Source organism: Sebastes fasciatus, chromosome 8 (assembly GCF_043250625.1).
Source record: "Sebastes fasciatus isolate fSebFas1 chromosome 8, fSebFas1.pri, whole genome shotgun sequence".
NCBI classification, from domain to species: domain Eukaryota; kingdom Metazoa; phylum Chordata; class Actinopteri; order Perciformes; family Sebastidae; genus Sebastes; species Sebastes fasciatus.
Genome location: NC_133802.1, coordinates 29,122,209 through 29,141,225, shown reverse-complemented (window position 1 = coordinate 29,141,225; position 19,017 = coordinate 29,122,209). Strand labels below are relative to the sequence as shown.

The 19,017-nt window shown below is 40.1% G+C and overlaps 1 protein-coding gene across 1 annotated transcript; it reads right to left on the bottom strand.

Moving 5' to 3' along the window:
- Positions 1-1,559: 1,559 nt before the first annotated feature.
- On the bottom strand, positions 1,560-18,951 carry LOC141773140 (uncharacterized). Its single transcript, XM_074644843.1, has 6 exons — positions 18,471-18,951; positions 5,334-5,484; positions 4,532-4,599; positions 4,302-4,411; positions 2,891-2,982; positions 1,560-2,116 (listed from the first exon to the last, which is right to left on the bottom strand). Exons 1-6 carry the CDS (start codon positions 18,762-18,764, stop codon positions 1,602-1,604), a joined length of 1,230 nt encoding a protein of 409 aa, XP_074500944.1. The 5' UTR covers positions 18,765-18,951; the 3' UTR covers positions 1,560-1,601.
- Positions 18,952-19,017: the final 66 nt, after the last annotated feature.

The following is a 19,017-nucleotide window of genomic DNA, read 5'->3' as shown; positions in this document are numbered from 1 at the left end:
ACGCACGGGGTACCCGTCTTGCGTTACTTTTGGATGGACCGGGGACTGTGTGTTAATAAACGCTCGTTATATGCAGAGTGTCCTTTCAAAATAAACTTCCGTTTTTAGGTTTAGGCAACACAACCACTTAGTTAGGGTTAGGAAACGGTTATGGTTGACGTTAACTCACCTCACTGACGATACTAACGAGTCATGTGACTAACTACTGACGTGACTCATGCGGCTGACGATACTGACGAGTGACTAAAGACTGATGTGACTCACGAGACTGACGATACTAACAACTCGTGACAAGCGACACACGTGACTCACAGGGGCTGACGATACTAACGAGTCATGTGACTAACGATCGACGTGACAAAATAAGTCAACGTTACTTTTAGTTTCACACAGGACATGAACAGCGGTCTACTGGTTGAAAGTCTTGTGTTTGTTTGACCCATCCACCCCTCCCACCTGCCCTTAGCGGACTCTCACGCTATTAATACTACGTGACTTGCTCCGACCGTCAAATAACGCCGAGAGTGGGTTTACATTGGAGTTAGTTGAAAGCCCGGTTCATCACATATTGTCGCTAAAGACCGTCTCCGTGCGTCGGTTTCTGATGCCGAGGGGCGCTTACCAAACGGCGGTATTTGACGAGTTGAGAGTGAGAACAGGTTGGTTTGTTGGACCCGTCCACCTCCCCTCCCTCCCTCCCACCACCAGCAGTCTCTCTCTCTTTTTATTCTACGTCACTACCTCTGAGCGTAGCACGGATGCGTTTACATTACAGTCAGTACAGACTACATGGCGTACACATGACATGCCAAAAGCAAGAATGGTGTCGTTATTGCACACGAAATGACTTACAAATTGCCGTGCCATTCATACGCCATTTGGTGAGACCGGGCCGGTTATTATGAGCAGAACTTTAAAACCTACTTTGGTAAAACGTGCGTGGTATAAGGACTTTACAGTCACCTCAATCTGCACGCACATTAAAGGAACACTTTTTGGGTGTTTGGGGGAAATTCACTTATCTGCGTTCACCAAGATTTGCACAAAGACTGGAAGCAAGGGGAAACAGCTAGCCTGCTTCCAGTCTTGATGCTAAGCTAGGCTAATCATGTCCTGACTCCAGCTTGGCATCCATCTGAACTTGAAGGTGATTATTTAGAGGCTGCTATCTGACATCAGCTTTAATGAAAAGGGTCAAAATCACAACAAGCTTCACCTCATTAACCTCCACTTTTCTCTCAGTTAGCGGTCAAAAAATCCTCCAAACGGATCCTGTAAATGTGTCTCCTTTTATACGAAAACAACACATTTAGTTCTTGTAACTCACTAGCAGTAATATTGTTGTATTCCAAGCAGGTTATGCACTCATTATTTGACCCAGATCTCGGCCCAGACTACATGCAGATGTTGTGAACATGGCAGCTGTTTTCTGATGAGTGTGAATTATTAATTGACCCATATTACTCTGCAGGGGGAGAAATGTTACCACAGGGCGGGTTAACAAGGTAATGTGCAGTCAACACAGGAGTGGTGAGGTGAGGTGTCTCTTCTTTTCCTCCTCCTCTTCCTCCTCCTCCTCCTCCTCCTCCTCCTCCTCCTCCTCACAGCCTCAGAGTCAGGATCCCAGTCAGACAGGCTAACAGGATAGAAGGTGATGCTACTGAACCAGCAGCGACAGTACTAACTTTCTTTTTTTCGGATATGTTTCGTGTTACGTCTCTCTCCCCCTTTCCTTCCGTCTTATCTGTCGTTTCCTTTCTCTTCTCCTCCTCCTCGATCTCCTCCTTCTTCTTCTCCTCCTCCACCTTTTCGGGGACTTTCGGAGGATGGGTGCCCGGGGCAGGTGTGGCTTGTGGTTGGGCGTCCTCAGACTCCTGAGCAGAGGTGGTGGTGGTGATACTGGGAGTACTGGCAGTAGTAGTGGTGGTGGTGGTGGTGGCAGGCTGGACATGAGAGTCAGTTGTTGCAGGAGGAGGGACAGCCTTCTCCTCCTCTTCGTCTTCCTCCTCAGGCTGGAGGGAGGGATCGGATGTTACTGGAGGAGGAACTACAGCCTCCTCCTCTTCGTCCACCTCCTCTTCATCATCCTCGTCCTCTTCCTCCACCGTGTCAGAAACTAGAAAACACACAACAGAAGAAAAAAAGATTTTCTTCTCAGATCCTCTAAACTGACTTTAGGGCTACAGCCAAAGAGTATAGAAGCAAAGAGACGAAACTCCCGTATTTTTTTGACAACAGCCCCTGCCGCCATTTTGGACTGAAATTGTTTATTATATTTATAATATTTTATTCTTCAACACAAGCCATTCTGGTAGAATATGACAATAGAATAGAAATAATCTAGTTCTACTGTTGAACGGCACATTTTAGTCGGATACTTTACTGGCGTCCGGTAGTCTCTTTCAGTCCAAAATGGCGGAAGCTACGACCATAATTTACAATTTTTGCTACAGCAAATATTGTTTTCAACTAATTCATTCAATTTTGAATCTTTAAAATGCCAAGAAATGCTTCAGGTTTCATCTCTCATTTGGAAAAAGAAGATAATTTTTGTCCCATTTGTAGCTTAAATGTGTGAAAATGCACCTTCAAGAGTTTATTGTTGATAGAAACCGAAAGTCAGACATTGAGATTTGAAAGCTTGAGGCCAAGAAACAGCTGGATTCAGAGCTCTGCTAAATTGATAAACTCATCTAATCAGGGACGGATTTACACCCTAAATATTTACCGCAATGGACATCTGCTAGGACATAAAACTTTCCTCGGGACCAGAACTGAACCTTTAAACGTGTGATTTAAGCACCACAGTCGAGTGTTGCTGAAGTGAAGAAGAGAATGGAAACAGATGTTAATATAAGGAGACAGAACGAGTAAAGAGAGCGTGTCGTACCACAGAGGTTGTTTTCACATTCCTGGATGTTTTCAGGACATCTGGAGCACCAGTCACCTTCAACAAACGGCCTCTGGTCTTCATAGTTCCCTCTGAGGACACACAGGTTAAAACACACACAGAGTTATAATCTATAATGACATAATGACGGGGGAGGTATTCTCTTATTCATTACTTTGTTTTAATCTAATTCAATTTATCACACAGAACGTCTCATTCAGCGTAGCCCACTGAACATCGACCTAAATATAATTAAATATACTAAATATGTTCATACATGTAAACACAAACACTGTGAAGAAAAGTTGTACTGTCCACCAGGGGGGGCTCTTCTTCCAACAGCAGCAGTACTCACACTGGTACTGTTATATACACGTAGTAATGGTGGCAGCAGCATCATTAACAATAGTAGAGGTAGTAGTACAAGTAGTAGCAGCGGTTATAGTACTAGTAGTTGAGATAGTAATAGTGCTGTAGTAGTGATAATAGTAGTTGTAGTGGTAGTAGCAATAGTTTAATTTGTAGAGATAATAGTAGTAGGAGAGCTACTTGTAGTAGTATTAGTTGCAGCAGTAATAGCAGTGGTGGTAGTACTGTAGTAGTGTTATAGTAGTAAGAGTACCAGTAATATAGCAGCAGTACTACTTGTAGTAGTAGTGGTGGTGGTAGCACTAGAAGTAGCAGTGGTATAGTAGTTGTAGTAGTTGAAATAGTAGTGGTACTTTATAAATGGTAGAAGATGTAATAGTAAGCAGTAATAGTAAAAGTGGTGGTAGTACAGTAGTAGTAGTAGTAGTAGCAATAGTTCAATTAGTAGTAATAATATTAGTAGGAGTACCAGTAATAGTAGCAGCAGTATTAGTTGCAGCAATGGTAGTAGGGGTAGTACTAGTAGTGGTAAAAATAGTTGTTGGGGTACTAGTAATGTAGCAGTTGTAGTAATAGTATTAGATGAAGCAGTAGTAGTTGGGGTGGTAGTACTATAGTAGTAGAAGTAGTGGTAGTAGAATAGTAATAGCATCAGCAGTTGTAGTAGAATTAGTCCTGGTAGTAATGGTACCACAGTAGTAGTGATGTAGTAGTAGTGATGTAGTAGTAGTGATGTAGTAGTAGTACTGATGCTGGGTAGTAGATGCAGACTAGGAAGGAGACTCTCTCCCAGTCCAGACCCTCCATGTTGTTAGTGGTGGTAGTAGTACTGTAGTAATAGTACAGTAGTAGTAGTACTGTAATAGTAGTAGCAGTAGTAGTAATACTAATGCTAGGTAGTAGTTATCGAGGGAGGAGAGAAGGAGACTCTCTCCCTGTTCAGATTCTCCATGTTGTTAGTAGTAGTGTCTGTAATAATGGTACAGTAGTAGTACTGTAGTAATAGTTCAGTAGTAGTTGTAGTAGTAGTAGTAATACTGACGCTGGGAAGTAGTTGCAGACGAGGAAGGAGGCTCTCTCCCAGTCCAGACCCTCCATGTTGTTACAGAGATGGAAGGCACAGCCCACTCTGTGTGTGTCGGCCCACACCATCTGAAACACACACACACACGCACACACACACACACGCACACACACACACACACACACACAGGTCAGATCCAGTCCAGAGATACACATGCGTGTATAAATATGTGTGTTTTAGTATCTGACCTGTGTATAGTGTCCACACATCTTGTCTTCATCACAGCTGTTGTTTTGGAAGTCATAGTCCTGACGTTCTACACAAACACATTACATTACATTATATATACATTATATTATATATACATTATATTACATTCAACCAGTGGTGGAAAAAGTATGCAGATTCTTTATTTAAGTAAAAGAAGTAATACCTAACGACTCACGGGACTGACGTGACTAATGACTGACGTGACTAACAACTCACGTGACTGACAACTCACGGGAATCACGGGACTCACGATGCTAACGACTCATGTGACTCACAGGACTGACGGTACTAAATGACTCACGTGACAAAATAAGTCAACATTACTTTTAGTTTCACAAGGGACGCATACACCGGTCTTCTGGTTGAAAGTCTTGTGTTTGTTTGACCCATCCACCTCCCCTCCTGCCCTGAGCGGACTCTCACGCTATTAATACTACGTCACATGCTCCGGTTTACATTGTAGTTAGTTGAAAGCCCGTTTCATCAAATACTGTCGCTAAAGGGTTCCTCCTTGCATCAGTTTCTGATGCCGAGGGGCACTGATCAAACGGCGGTATTTGATGACTTTGGAGTGATAAAGGGTTGGCCCATCTGATGAGTCCAATATTCTCCCTCTTTTCGCTCTGTTTTTGGTCTCCTCCAACTCCTGAGGGAAATATCTGTCTCTTTAGCTGCTAAATGCTTCACTATGTTCACCAGCAAGAGGAGGAGATGGTTTATTTTTTGACTGCTCTTTTCCGAGATGGAGGACCAGCTACTGCAGACGTGGCCCGCACTCACCCAGAAACCATTTCTCCATAGCCTCTGAGAGGTTCAGAGTTCCGGTGCCGACGAACAGATTCTCTCCAGTGTCCTCCAGTTCTGGGTTGTGGTTCCAGATGCATTTAGCGGCGTAACCCTCTGCGATCAACTTCAGGCCCGGGTCCCATCTCTGCAGAGAACCAACACAAGTTACAGTATGGAGAAAAATTACCTCTGAAACTCTGATGCAAACTACTCAACCAGACATGGACCTCTCTTTTTAAGAACATTTCTGGTGCAGCTCATTTGTGGTGTGAAAGTAAAGCAGACATTTACAGTAACTCAAAATTCCTAACTACAAAGTGTCTTTTCCCCAATCAGGGATTGTGTAAAATCCCACGTTCCAACTTATAATTGAATGCAGCATTTCAGTCCTTCCTGTGGGTCCAGCTGATTAACAGGAATGACGACCATAAAACGACCTCAGAGAAAGTTTTCTCACCATGTTTACTGTCAGCAATCATTTAGTGAAAACAAGATACCCCTTACGAAAGAGTAGTGTACTTCAAGTTTATTTTATGAAGTATACTTAAGTAAAGTTCAAGTATATTTCCTCAAAGTATACTTTATGTAGTAAGTATACTAATATCAATGTACTAGTAGAATACTTGTAAGTGTACTAATTCAATACTTCTCGGGGCTAAATTGGCCCACTTTTTTACTTTAAGTGCAAAAACAGTCAACTTTAAGTACACAACTAGTTTAAATCTAAGTTGTATTTTGTATTTCAACTATACCATAAACTATACTACAAGTGAATAGGTATACTGTTTAATAGTTATATACTTGTAGCCCACTTTTTAGTTTATGAAAGCACACTTTGTATACTTTAACTTTTAGTACTTAGCCAATGATTTATGTATTACACAAAGAGACTTGCTACTTTTGCTATTTGACTTGATATTTTGTGATGATAATCAAAATATTCATTTACAAACTCTCACACACTTTAATAGGCTACTCTATCAAAAAGTAAGCACAACTACAAGCCAAGTATATCTTTCTGTAGGCCTATTAGGCAAGGACACTTAATTATACTTTTAAATATATCTCGATCAAAAGATTAAGTACAAGTATGAGCCAAGTATACTTAGACTTTTTTGTATACTACTCTGTATGAGCTAAGTATACTTAAGTATATCTCTGATAAGTACATGAAAGTAAACTGAAAGTATACTCTCTTATTTTAAGTTTAAAATAAGTATACTAATAGCACATTTGAATAAACTTCTATTTGGTAAAGGACACAAACACGCAGAGAGAGATATAAAATATTGTACAGATGTTCCAGCACACTTTACATGAAATGGAGCTTCAGGTGTCACACAGGAAGTTACTGAACTGAAATAAACTTTAAAATTCTTCTTCAAGACATTAGATTGATTGTTGTGTATCCGTTTATATCCCGGCTGTTTTTTCTCTTCCCCTCTTAAACCTGCTTTTAATCAGCGTGATGATTTCATAGTGTAGCTGGTTTTGATTTATTATGTTTTAAGGCCTCCCTCGGGGAACGCGCTACACAAACATTGTTTTATTATTACATAACAGATTTTATGTCTCTATATTATAAAATCAACCACAGATCTTTGGCGCGGACTTCAGCCGATTCAGTGAACGGATTCTTTTTTTATGTTTTCTGAGACATTAAGGAGTTAATTTGACAGCCTCTGGTTATAAAAAACAATGTTGAAAAAATTATATGACATTTAATATCTTATCAAGGAAATGTGCAAAAGACATGCAGGAAAAAGGGGAAGTGAAGAAACATTTAGATTTATGAACAACACATTGTGTTTGACCGTGACTCTGGTATCACCCTCACATGGCTGAGTCAGGAAATCATGACTTCATTCAACCAATGAAGCTTCACATTAAGACTTTTGTTTCCTTTACATCCAGATACAACCAGGAGGTGTTGCTCTGGGAGCGTTTATTCCCTCAGCAGGAAGTCCTCACCTCCCACTTATCCATGACCTGACGTCTGACCCCTGAACCCGTCACCAGCCAGAGGTACGTATTTACTTCCAGTCATGCCGGATGGTTTAACTTCCTCTTCTGAAAGTGATGTGGTGAAAGGTGGACCGTGAGTCAGCCAGCTGCAGGGATCTTTGATTCCATCTCTAACAGAATGAGCCATCGAACATTTTCTGGCGAAAGAAACCCCGTTCGGGATCATATATATAACATATATTAGGGCTGTCAAAGTTAACGTGATAATAACGTGCAAATTCGTTCAAATGCCCCTAATTTCTTTAATGCATTAACGCAACATGCGATTTTTAGTTTATAGCGGGCTCACCAACTAAACATGTCATACTAGCTTGTCGGAAAGGAGGATAAATAACGCTCCAAACTTACGCTAAATTTTGGTGAGGAAAAACTGTCATGGTCATTTTCAAAGGGGTCGCCTTGACCTCTGACCTCAAGATATGTGAATGAAAATGGTTCTATGGGTACCCACGAGTCTCCCCTTTACAGACATGCCCACTTTATGAGTATCACATGCAGTTTGGGGCAAGTCATAGTCAAGTCAGCACACTGACACACTGACTGCTGTTGTTGCCTGTTGGGCTGCAGTTTACCATGTTATGATTTGAGCACATTTTTTATGCTAAATGCAGTACCTGTGAGGGTTTCTGGACAATATTTGTCATTGTTTTGTGTTGTTAATTGATTTCCAATAATAAATATATACATACATTTGCATAAAGCAGCATATTTGTCTACTCCCATGTTGATAAGAGTATTAAATACTTGACAAATCTCGCTACATTTGGAACCGAATGTGCGAATAATTTGCGATTAATTTAGATTAACTATGAACAATCATGCGATTAATTGCCATTAAATATTTTAATCGATTGACAGCCCTAATATATACTGTATGTGTATATATACTGTAGTTCTCGTGGATCAGTTACGGTCACGGTCATCTGACTGGCTCCGATGTCTCCGTAGAGTTTTAAACATAAAGTAAGATACTAAAAAGAACTACTTCTGAAACATAAACTTTGGTCTCAGATTTAATGTTTAATATTTGTTGGTTTGTCTGAAGTTAAATAAATTTTTTATTGAACAGTTAACGTTGCGTGAGAGTGTGAGATAGATGTGTGTTTAATTTGTAGTAAGAAATGTCAGTTCATCCAAATCTAGTCTGAAGACTTGTGGAGCTGCAACGATCAATTGACAGCTCGGGTGTACCTGATAATTGATCACAAGTTTCAGGGTCCTGGTGTTGTGCATGCCGTCGTGGCTCACTGGGGCACTTTATGGAACTAAACCATCGTTAACAAAATGTGTTTCACCTGCTTTGAAAAGGCCTTTTACAAATACAGCATACTGCATCGGACTACAAGTTCAACTCTCCAAGAATACAAACTACAAATACAGTGTGAAGTAGTACACCGTAGTTTTTCTACTAGCAATGCAGTTCCACCTTGTTTTATAAAAAGTGTCTGAGAGAAGAATCAAAAATGGAAATACACAAAAAAAGTCTGGTTAAAACGTGAGTCTTTTGCTGTGGATTTTAATGTCTTTATAATGATTTTCTTCTGCTGATCGTGTTTACTGATGTTTATTTATGTCTGCAACAAACAGCTAGATCTCCGACCACAGGACTGCCTGCCTCAGGAAATGTCCACGCATCAGTATCACAGCAAGTGAGTTAACACATTCATTTTGTTTTAACTGTCTCTGAAGCTTTTCTGCATCACCACGGTTCAAAGAAATATAGATGAATATATATAATAATATATATTCTTGTCAACACTGTTTGTGTGTATCACAGCCTGATATATCTTCTTTTTCTGTGCCATAGAGCTTCTTTGTTGTCCTTTTCACAAGTTTTTTGAAATGTTTTCACTATTTTTTTCACATATTTTACTAATATATATTTTTCACAAGTAAAATATGTGAAAAAAATAGTGAAATATTTGTGAAAAATGTTCGAAAAATATCAGAAAAATATTAGAAAATTATTAGAAAAATATTCTTAAAAATATGAGTGAAAAATGTCCCCAAAATATGTGTTAAATATCCAAAAACGTGAAAAATGACAGAAAAATATATGAAAATATCCCAAAAATATCTAAAAATGATTAATTAAATCGCTTAAACACATCAATGAGTCTCACTGTGTCACTGGGTGACATGTTCCTTCATCACTATGAACACACACTGTAGTTTATTCTGACTCAATCCCACATACACCGTCCTGCTGCCACTAATACTCACTAGAGCACCACATGTAGATTAATACCCCGCTGGAAATAGTCCCCAACAAATGCACTACTTCCTCCTGTTTGTTTGATAAAAACTACAGTGAGCAGCTGTTTTAGGAAACTACTGATGAAACTATATACAGTATTTGTGTTTTTAAACATTTACGTCTTCAGTAGGAACCAATGGGTTTGGAGTTGAGAGACGCAGCCAAGAAGTCAGACAGTATTGAGAGACGCGCTAACATGTTGATTTGTTGAAAATAACACAAATATAGAATATCACCAGCCTTGTGCTTTAAGAACAGATTGACGTCTTTAACTCTGGCAGTTATTTCCATCTTGTGGTTTGAGTCTCTGTTGCTAAGATACCGAAAGAATGAACAATATTCCTGTGTGTGTGTGTGTGTGTGTGTGTGTGTGTGTGTGTGTGTGTGTGTGTGTGTGTGTGTGTGTGTGTGTGTGTGTGTGTCTGTGTGTGTGTGTATTTATTTGTCCAGTGATGACACACAACACAAACAATAGTCAGGGGTCTCCTTCACATTCCTGTCTCTCTCCAGGCTCTCTCCACATCTGGTCTGTGTTATGACTTTGGGGTCATGCGCATGGTAGTGTTGTAACACACACGCACACACACACACACACACACACACACACACACACACACACCCACACACGGTCAGTCACCTCTGTCGGCCATACTAGAGGTCATCCGGTCTGTGAACAGCTGATTTCTGTTTCTATTTGTCTCAACAGAAAAGTCATTGATAACAGTTTGATCACAAATAAGGATGAGATGATTTTATGTTATTCAGATGTTTCTTAATATTATTTGTAGGGCTGGGATGATTCACCTATCTCCCGATACTATCACGATACCTGGGTGCCGTTTCGATATGTATTGCTATTTTTAAGTATTGCGATTCTACAAGTATAGCGATTGGATATTGCGATTTATTGTGATTTTTGTAAACTTTTTTTAACACTAGACCATGGGGAAAAGTTGAATTATACACTTCGAGGGACTTTTACTTTGGAAAACATCTATATTATTGCAGTAAAAATGTTTGATTTTCAGCATGTATGTAGTCAGAGATGTCCTGAAGTCAAATATATCAGGATCATTGTCAGGAATTATTTATAAAAATGTTTCCCTAAAGACATTTCCCTCACAAATGAGTGGTATTTTCTTTTTAATTTATAAGGGACATGTAATGTTTTATACTTCTGGTGAATATAATCCAATCAATCTTATTTCCATATATGTATTTTGTATATACAGTTCCCTTCGTTAACACCTTATTTTGAAAACCGGATGTAGTCACACGTGTATACTTCCTCTAACTTCTCCAAGGTCGTCTCTAGCTCTCCCATCAGCTCCGTTCTCTTTATCCAACCATGGTCAGCTCCATCGGGGCCGTTTGAATGCCTTTAACATAAATGTCAGTATATGGGTGCTCTACAGTTGTAGCGTCGGCCCATTTGACCACGGAGATGAGAGTGACGGCCGGCTTGACCGCACGTTACCGCAATACGATAACGTTTCCTGTCCGCGACAGAGTTAGCATGCAGCTTTAGCCGTGATGTCTAGCTCTGCCTTTTTCCTGCAATGTGTGAAACCCAAAGTGTTTCCATACTTTAATGGATGTGTAGTGTTTACCACGCTGGATTTAACTGACATTAAAAAATAGATTTCAAAATCGTAAAAAAAAAAACACAATACATAGATGAATCGACCCATAATAAATGATAAGTTATGAACTCCCTGTGTACAGTCCCAGTTCTGTGTTTATCCCTTTAAACAATGGAGGCTTTTGTTTTGCACTGCCAGCTGTTTAATGTAATACAACTTGATATAATGAAGTTGTTGAACATAATGTAATATGTCTATTTCCGTTTTTTGAGTGGAGTTTGGTTCAGTTGGTTTCTCTCTTCAGGCAGATGTTCAGGACTTTTTTATCCTCCGTGATGAAAAACATGGAGATGTGATGTAACTTTGACTCCAGCTGCTGAGGACAATGTGTCCTCTGGTTTGTCTTACTGGTTTCTAAGCACCAGTCATCTGAACTGGTCAGACTGGTTTCCCGGTTGCTATTGTTTTTGTCTGAGCTGGTCAGACTGGTTTCCCTGTTGCTATTGTTTTTGTCTGAACTGGTCAGACTGGTTTCCCTGTTGCTATTGTTTTTGTCTGAACTGGTCAGACTGGTTTCCCTGTTGCTATTGTTTTTGTCTGAACTGGTCAGACTGGTTTCTCTGCTGTTTCTACATAGCACAGAACAGTTTTAATGGAACTGGATAGACTTGTTTCTCAGGTTTTATCGATTTGATCGGAACTGGTCAAACTGGTTTCTCTATGTGCAGCACATACTAAATGCAACTCTGCCGGTCTCAGTCCACTTTTTCGAACGCCTTATCTGACTGGAAATGTTGAAATTACATTATACAGACATTTTCTTTCTTGCCAACAAAAACGTGAATCTGTCCTCCCAGTTCAACACACTGACCTCTTCCACTTCTGTCATCTTACTTTCTTTCTCCCCATTTTATAACTACTCCCTTTCTCTCCATCCCTCCTTATCTCCATGGCACTCTTTTTTCAATCCTTGTCTCCTAACATCCTTCTTTTGTTCTCTCTCATCCACCTCTCCTCTTTCCTCGCCGCCTTTTCTACCTTCCCTCCTTCCTTCCTTCCTCCTCTTCCTCCTTCCCTCTACTTCTCTTTGCTCCTCACTCCTTCTCTCATTCTGTCCTTCCTTTCTCTTTCCCTCCAGTCTGGCAGAAAGAAAAACATGAATATGGAAATGTCCCAGTGGGGCTTCCATACTGGCGGAGACGGGCTGAGACATCTCCTGGTCCACACACATATACATACACACAAGTATGAACACAAACATAAACACACACACACATTCCTCTGGGTGCTCATTCATACCCTACCTAATTTTCATTTTTCTCTCTCTATCTAAACATTGTGTTCCTTTCTTTCCCAACAGTCTTCCTCCTCTGTTGCTCAACCCTGAGCGTTTACTCCCTCCCTATCGGTCTGTCGTCCAGGATGATTTCCCCGCTGCGTTCCTCCTCTCACACTCGTGTTATTAACAGGAGGGAGTCCGCAGAGGGAAACACCCGTCTGTTCCTGGAAACCAGCATTTCTGGTGCCTTTTTAATGTGGTTGTCCCGTAAAAAGTGGCAATCCTGGTCTGCTATTTAGGGGTGGGGGGAAAAATCAATTCACTTATGTATCGCAATTTATTTTTTACGATTTTGAAATAGATTTTTTAATGCCAGAATCGATATATTTGCTTCATTTGAGTCTATGCAGAGGTAGACTCAAATGAAGAGGCTTTTATTGTTGTAGTCTGAGTAACTTGACATCATATTCGTTCCGTATCCGTCAGCCAAAACAAACCGAAGCAAGCTGAAACGAAAAAGCAGAAAACGGGGGAGGGTCTGCGTGGATATGACACGCACCCTCACCTGTTAAATCTAAAGTGGTAAACACTACACATCCAGTAAAGTATGGAAACACTTTGGGTTTCACACATTGCAGGAAAAGCAGAGCTAGGCATCACGGCTAAAGCTGCATGCTAACTCAGTCATGGATAGGAAACGTTATCGTATTGCGGTAACGTGCGGTCAAGCCGGCCGTCACTCTCATCTCCGTGGTCAAATGGGCCGACGCTACAACTGTAGAGCACCCATATACTGACATCTATGTTAAATGCATTCAAACGGCCCCGATGGAGCTGACCATGGATGGATAAAGAGAACGGAGCTGACGGGAGAGCTAGAGACGGACATGGAGAAGTTAGAGGAAGTATACACATGTGACTACGTCCGGTTTTCAAAATAAGGTGTTAACAAAGGGAACTGTTTATACAAAATACATTTATGGAAATAAGATTGATTGGATTATATTCACCAGAAGTATAAAACATTACACGTCCCTTATAATTTTAAAAGAAAATACCACTTATTTGTGAGGGAAATGTCTTTATTCTTTGATGTTTGGGTTGCTGGGAAAAAAATTAATGATTCCTGACAATGACTGATATATTTGACTTCAGGACATCTCTGACTACATACATGCTGAAAATAAAACTTTTTACTGGATTAATGTAGATATTTTCCAAAGTAAAAGTCCCAAAAAGTGTATGATTCAACTTTTCCCATAATCTAGTGTTAAAAAAGTTAACAAAAATCGCAATAAATCGTAATATCGAATCACAATACTTGTAGAATCACAATACATATCGAATTGGCATCCAAGTATCGTGATAGTATAGAATCGGGAGATAGGTGTATTGTCCCAGCACTAGTAGAGATGTCCTTTTTACTCAACAAGGTGTAGCTCATTGACAGCAGGGGGAGACAACTATACTGTAACTGCAGTGTCAACCCAAATGAACACAACTTCTTTATAATATGATAAAATGCCTGTAAAACAGTTTTGGAAGAAAGATATTTAGGTCCAAACAACCACACTCAGACACAGTTGTAAACTTTACTGGAATCCACAGCCATAAAAGCTCATCAGTCATCATCACATCTCCATAAGGAGTTAAACCAGCAGCAGCTTCTCTCTGGTCCACCGACCAAACCAAAACAACCAGCCGGCTCCAACCTGCCAGGAGCGCCCTCACAGAGATTTAATCTGACCTCCAGTTCACCTGGAAGTCTGACTGAGAGTCAACGAACTGTTCTCAAGTCTGACGCAGCATCATGACGAATGGAAAACTTTAAAATTAGTCTTTAATATACCAGTGAGACGGAGAGCCAAGAGACAGTAACAGCCACAGGACATCAGCCTGTTGGATGAAATACAGTATCTAACTTAATATTTATTGAATTGATGATGAATATTACACTAACAGGTCAAAGTCTCCAGTTCATGACAGCATAACTCGAAAAGTAATGTCAGCCTAAGATATATTTAAGAGTAACTTCAAGCTGACATGGTGTCGTTAACATGTTAACATGCAAACTATTACTGTACATAATGCCATCTAGGTAACATGCTAAATGTTACATACTAACATGACATAAACATAACTAAACATTAGGGCCCGGATGATATACCCATCTCCCGATTCAATACTATCGTTGCAATTCAATATTGCGATTTATTGTGATTTTTGTTTTTTAACAAAAAAAAAAAGAAAAAAGGTTGAATCATACACTTCTAGGGACTTTTACTTTGGAAAATATCTAAATAAAAACAGTAAAAATGTTTGATTTTCAGCATGTAGTATGTAGTCAGAGATGTCCTGAAGTCAAATATATCAGGATCATTGTCAGGAATTATTTGTTAATTTTTTCTAGCAACCCAAAAATCAAAGAATAAAGAAAGTATTTTCTTTTTAATTTATAAGGGACATGTAATGTTTTATAATTCTGGTGAATATAATCCAATCAATCTTATTTCCATAGATGTATTTTGTATATACAGTTCCCTTTGTTAACACCTTATTTTGGACGTAGTCACATGTGTATACTTCCTCTAACTTCTCCAAGTCCGTCGCTAGCTCTCCCGTCAGCTCCGTTCTCTTTATACATCCATGGTCAGCTCCATCGGGGCCGTTTGAATGCATTTAACATAAATGTCAGTATATGGGTGCTCTACAGTTGTAGCGTCGGCCCATTTGACCACGGAGATGAGAGTGACGGTGGGCTTGACCGCACATTACCGCAATACGACAATGTTTCCTGTCCATGACAGGGTTAGCATGCAGCTTTAGCCGTGATGTCTAGCTCTGTTTTGGATTTAAAATTTGAAGGTGCAGGTCGTATCCACGCCGACCCTCAGCCGGTTTTCACTTTTTCGTTTCGGCTCACGGCGGCAGTCTGGTTTGTTTTGGTTGACGGAGTTGGAACGGATATGACGTCACGTTACTCAGACTACAACAATAAAAGCGGTAACTTCCTTCTACCTCCACATAGACTCAAATGAAGCAAAGATATCAATTCCTGTCTTCTTGGATTCTTCTTTGTGGTCTATAAATAGCATTAGAGCGCCACAGAGCTATCGTCTTGGTTCATTTCAACTGGAGCGTTAAACAACAACAACAAAAAAGGTTTTCTTCATATTCAGGACTCAAGTGTCCAAGAAATGCAGCTGACTAGTGAAGGGAAATGGAAAATCAAGACGTTGCTGAAGTGGTTTCGTCAGCAAAGGGACATGAAAACCAGATACAAAGAAAGATAATTGGACCAAGACGGAGCACGTTCAAGACAAACGCCAGCAAACAGTTCCAGAGATTACATGATGTGTGTTTGTGTTCTGGGAACAACCGGGAAACAGAAACAGAAGAAGAAAACTGAGAAGACGATGAATATACAGTGTTAGTAAATTAGTCAGTAAGATGTATTTCTTTATATTCCTCCTTTCCTTTTTTATATACCTCCTCCTTCCTCTTTTTCACCACAACATGTGATCCAGACCTCCTCCTGCCATCTCAGACAACACCCACCATCGTTTACACAAAGTGAAGTAAACTCAAAGACTTAATTCTCTGTACTTCTGAGCGTGCTGTTGATGTCCGCTGTTCTCCCACAACACAATGCACAACAGGAATGAAGGAGGAACTCACAGCTGGAGACAATTAGAATAAATTGTGAACAGTGGAGGGACGTCTCCAAGCACATCTTAGAAAACAATATATTACATATTTATTACGTCTTTGTAGAAACATCTGGATTTCTCTTTGTTGCGTTGTGGTGCTCCAAAGATGCAGTTTGCTAAGATGTAACTTGATTTAAGAGATAAAAGTGTCACTTCATTTCATATCTTCATTTCTTGAGTAATAACTTTAAAATATTCTACTTTTATAAATCGCTGACCCGAATGCTACGAAGCTTCGACCGTTGCCATGGTAATCGATCTCCAAATCAGTATTCAAATGCTTCATTTTTTAAATTTTTTTTATATATAAGTATGTAATGATAAAGAATAAATTCCGATATAGCCCATGAAATAAGGAATAATCCCACGACATTATTCATATTCAACATGAATTATTATTAAATATTCTGAGATATTCCTGTCTGAAACGCTCTGTTTGAGCTCCTGTAGCTCCTGTAACTATAGACAGCAGTTTCCTGACCATATTCATGTCCATTAGAGACACATTTCAAGCCTTTCAAACATTTTCTGGCTCACTCACAAAGCCAACAATAATTTGCTTTACTAGCTGTTGTAATGGGCATTTTCATGTTAAACTTTTTTATAAGTACATAATTCTTTTAAAGGGGCGGGCCCCCCCAAAAAATATTTTTTGCAGATAGTTTCAGTGTGACCTTTGAGATATCACATCATCCCCACACAATAAAGCTCAATGACTGATTCATGGTTTCTCTAAATGCTGCAAAATTAGATTAGTAAGACTCAACAGCAGCGTCTGTTTCCAGGTATAATGACAAGTCTGTGACGTCTGGAGGTCCGTTGATTACTCAGGATGACCGAAGCTCGCTGTCAACAGCTTCATTGAAAACTTCTGCTACTCATTCTGATGGGAAACTTCTACTATTAAATTAAAAGCTGCACAAATTGTTCTAGATCATTGCTGCAAAAAACTCTGTGGTGCTTTCTCCTCTGGCTCTTGATTTTTGGGGTGTTTTGGACTCATTCATTTATTGTTTTAAAACAGTCAAGTTTATGTGTATTGATTGTGTCAGACTGCTCTTAAGAAGCCACTTCAGGTTGTGATCTTTTATATGATTCTCATCAACTGCTTCATGATTTTTCTGTTGCATTTTTGTTCAATTCTGATCTTGTGATCTTGTGATCTTGTGATCTTGTGATCTTGTGCGGCTTCGTCCGGGTCTGAAATGTGAAGCCAATGCTGAAGTGCCTTAAACTTGCAACAGCCAGCAGGGGGCGACTCCTCTGGTTGCAAAAAGAAGTCTGATTGTATAGAAGTTTATGAGAAAATGACCCTACTTCTGGCTTCTTGGCTACGTCGTGATTGGCAGGTCACTACCACGGCGCTGTCCGGTCTGTGAGTTGTCCGTGTTTTCGTCATACAACTTTAACCCTTTCACAGCGTGTTTTCACTTCATCAAAGTTAATTGTAACATTTTGGTCGCCTAAAATTGTCTTATTCAGCATTTGGTTGTACTTAGCTCCACCCTCTCGTGTCACTTCTGGTATTTTTTTCATTTATGACACAATTTCAATACTTTTGTCAATTATTTTAGTTTATTGAATTACATAAACTTACATCACAATAAGCAAAAATACCAATGTAGGCACTGGCGGACCATTTCTACTGCAGAGTTCAATGTCTTAAATAAAGCTGCATCATAATATGAAGGTTTTAATGCTGTAGTACTGACAAAATCACTATAGGTCTGACCTTTGACCTCTTGAAAACCAATATTTTTTTAGGTAAACACCAATGTTTTTAGACTTTAAAGTCTAAAAATAAATAAATAATTATGATCTTTTTAACATTCAATGTTCCAAAACATGACAGATATTTAGTGGTTTTCTTCAACACAACATTTGAATCATTTATTAGACTAATACAAACTTGCATAAGAACAAAACCGAGTGCCAGTTTCTCATTAATTGCAGGGAAACCCTAGGAAGCATTAGTGCCTTCTTATGAGGAATTATTTCACAAAAAACTGGAAGATTAAATTATGACTGAAACGTACACAGAAAATCGTCTTTACAGATTCTCCTGCTTGTAATTCTGCAGCTATATTCAGGAAGGAAACTGTCATGATGCGGCGTCTGACATTTAATGGACAACATGTGTTCATTAAATCAATATCTCACCTTATTGACGTGTTTCTACTGGTTGATGTGAATTTGTGATGACGTTAATGCACAATAAAGCCGTACTGCGATGTGAGCTGATGCACGTTGGTATTTTAATCTGTGCAGGTGTCTTACCAGAGGCAGCATGGCCGAGGCACTGGGTGAAACCTGTCCTCTGTAGTAGTTATGAAGCTCCACCAGCAGCTCCTCCTGCTCCTCGCTCAGAAAGCTCCACGCTCCAGGAACCACCAGGGCCCCCAGCAGGAGCCATGCCCAGAGAGGGGCTCCCCTCGGCGGACAGAGGCACCGACACCCGGACCCCCTCCTCGGCCGGGAGCTCCACGAGGCTCGATCCTGGGTAGTCCTTCGGGTGGAGACCCCCCGCTGGGTGGAGACCCCCTGGAGCTCCGAGAGGCTCCGTTGGTGCATGATGGGAATCAGAATCCTGAGGGATGTATCCTCGAGTGGTCAGTCCAGAGTCCAGCTAAGTGTGTGTATGTATGTGTGTGTGTGTCTACAATAGGCCACTTGTCTCTGTGTGTTTTTAAGAGTCAGTAACAGTGTGTGTGTTCCCTCCTCAGTGCCTCTCACTCTCAGCTCTGCTGATCTCTCTGTTTCTGACCCGGCTTTAAGAGAGGGAGAGGATCCTCCCCTACACACACACACACACACACCCCACAGT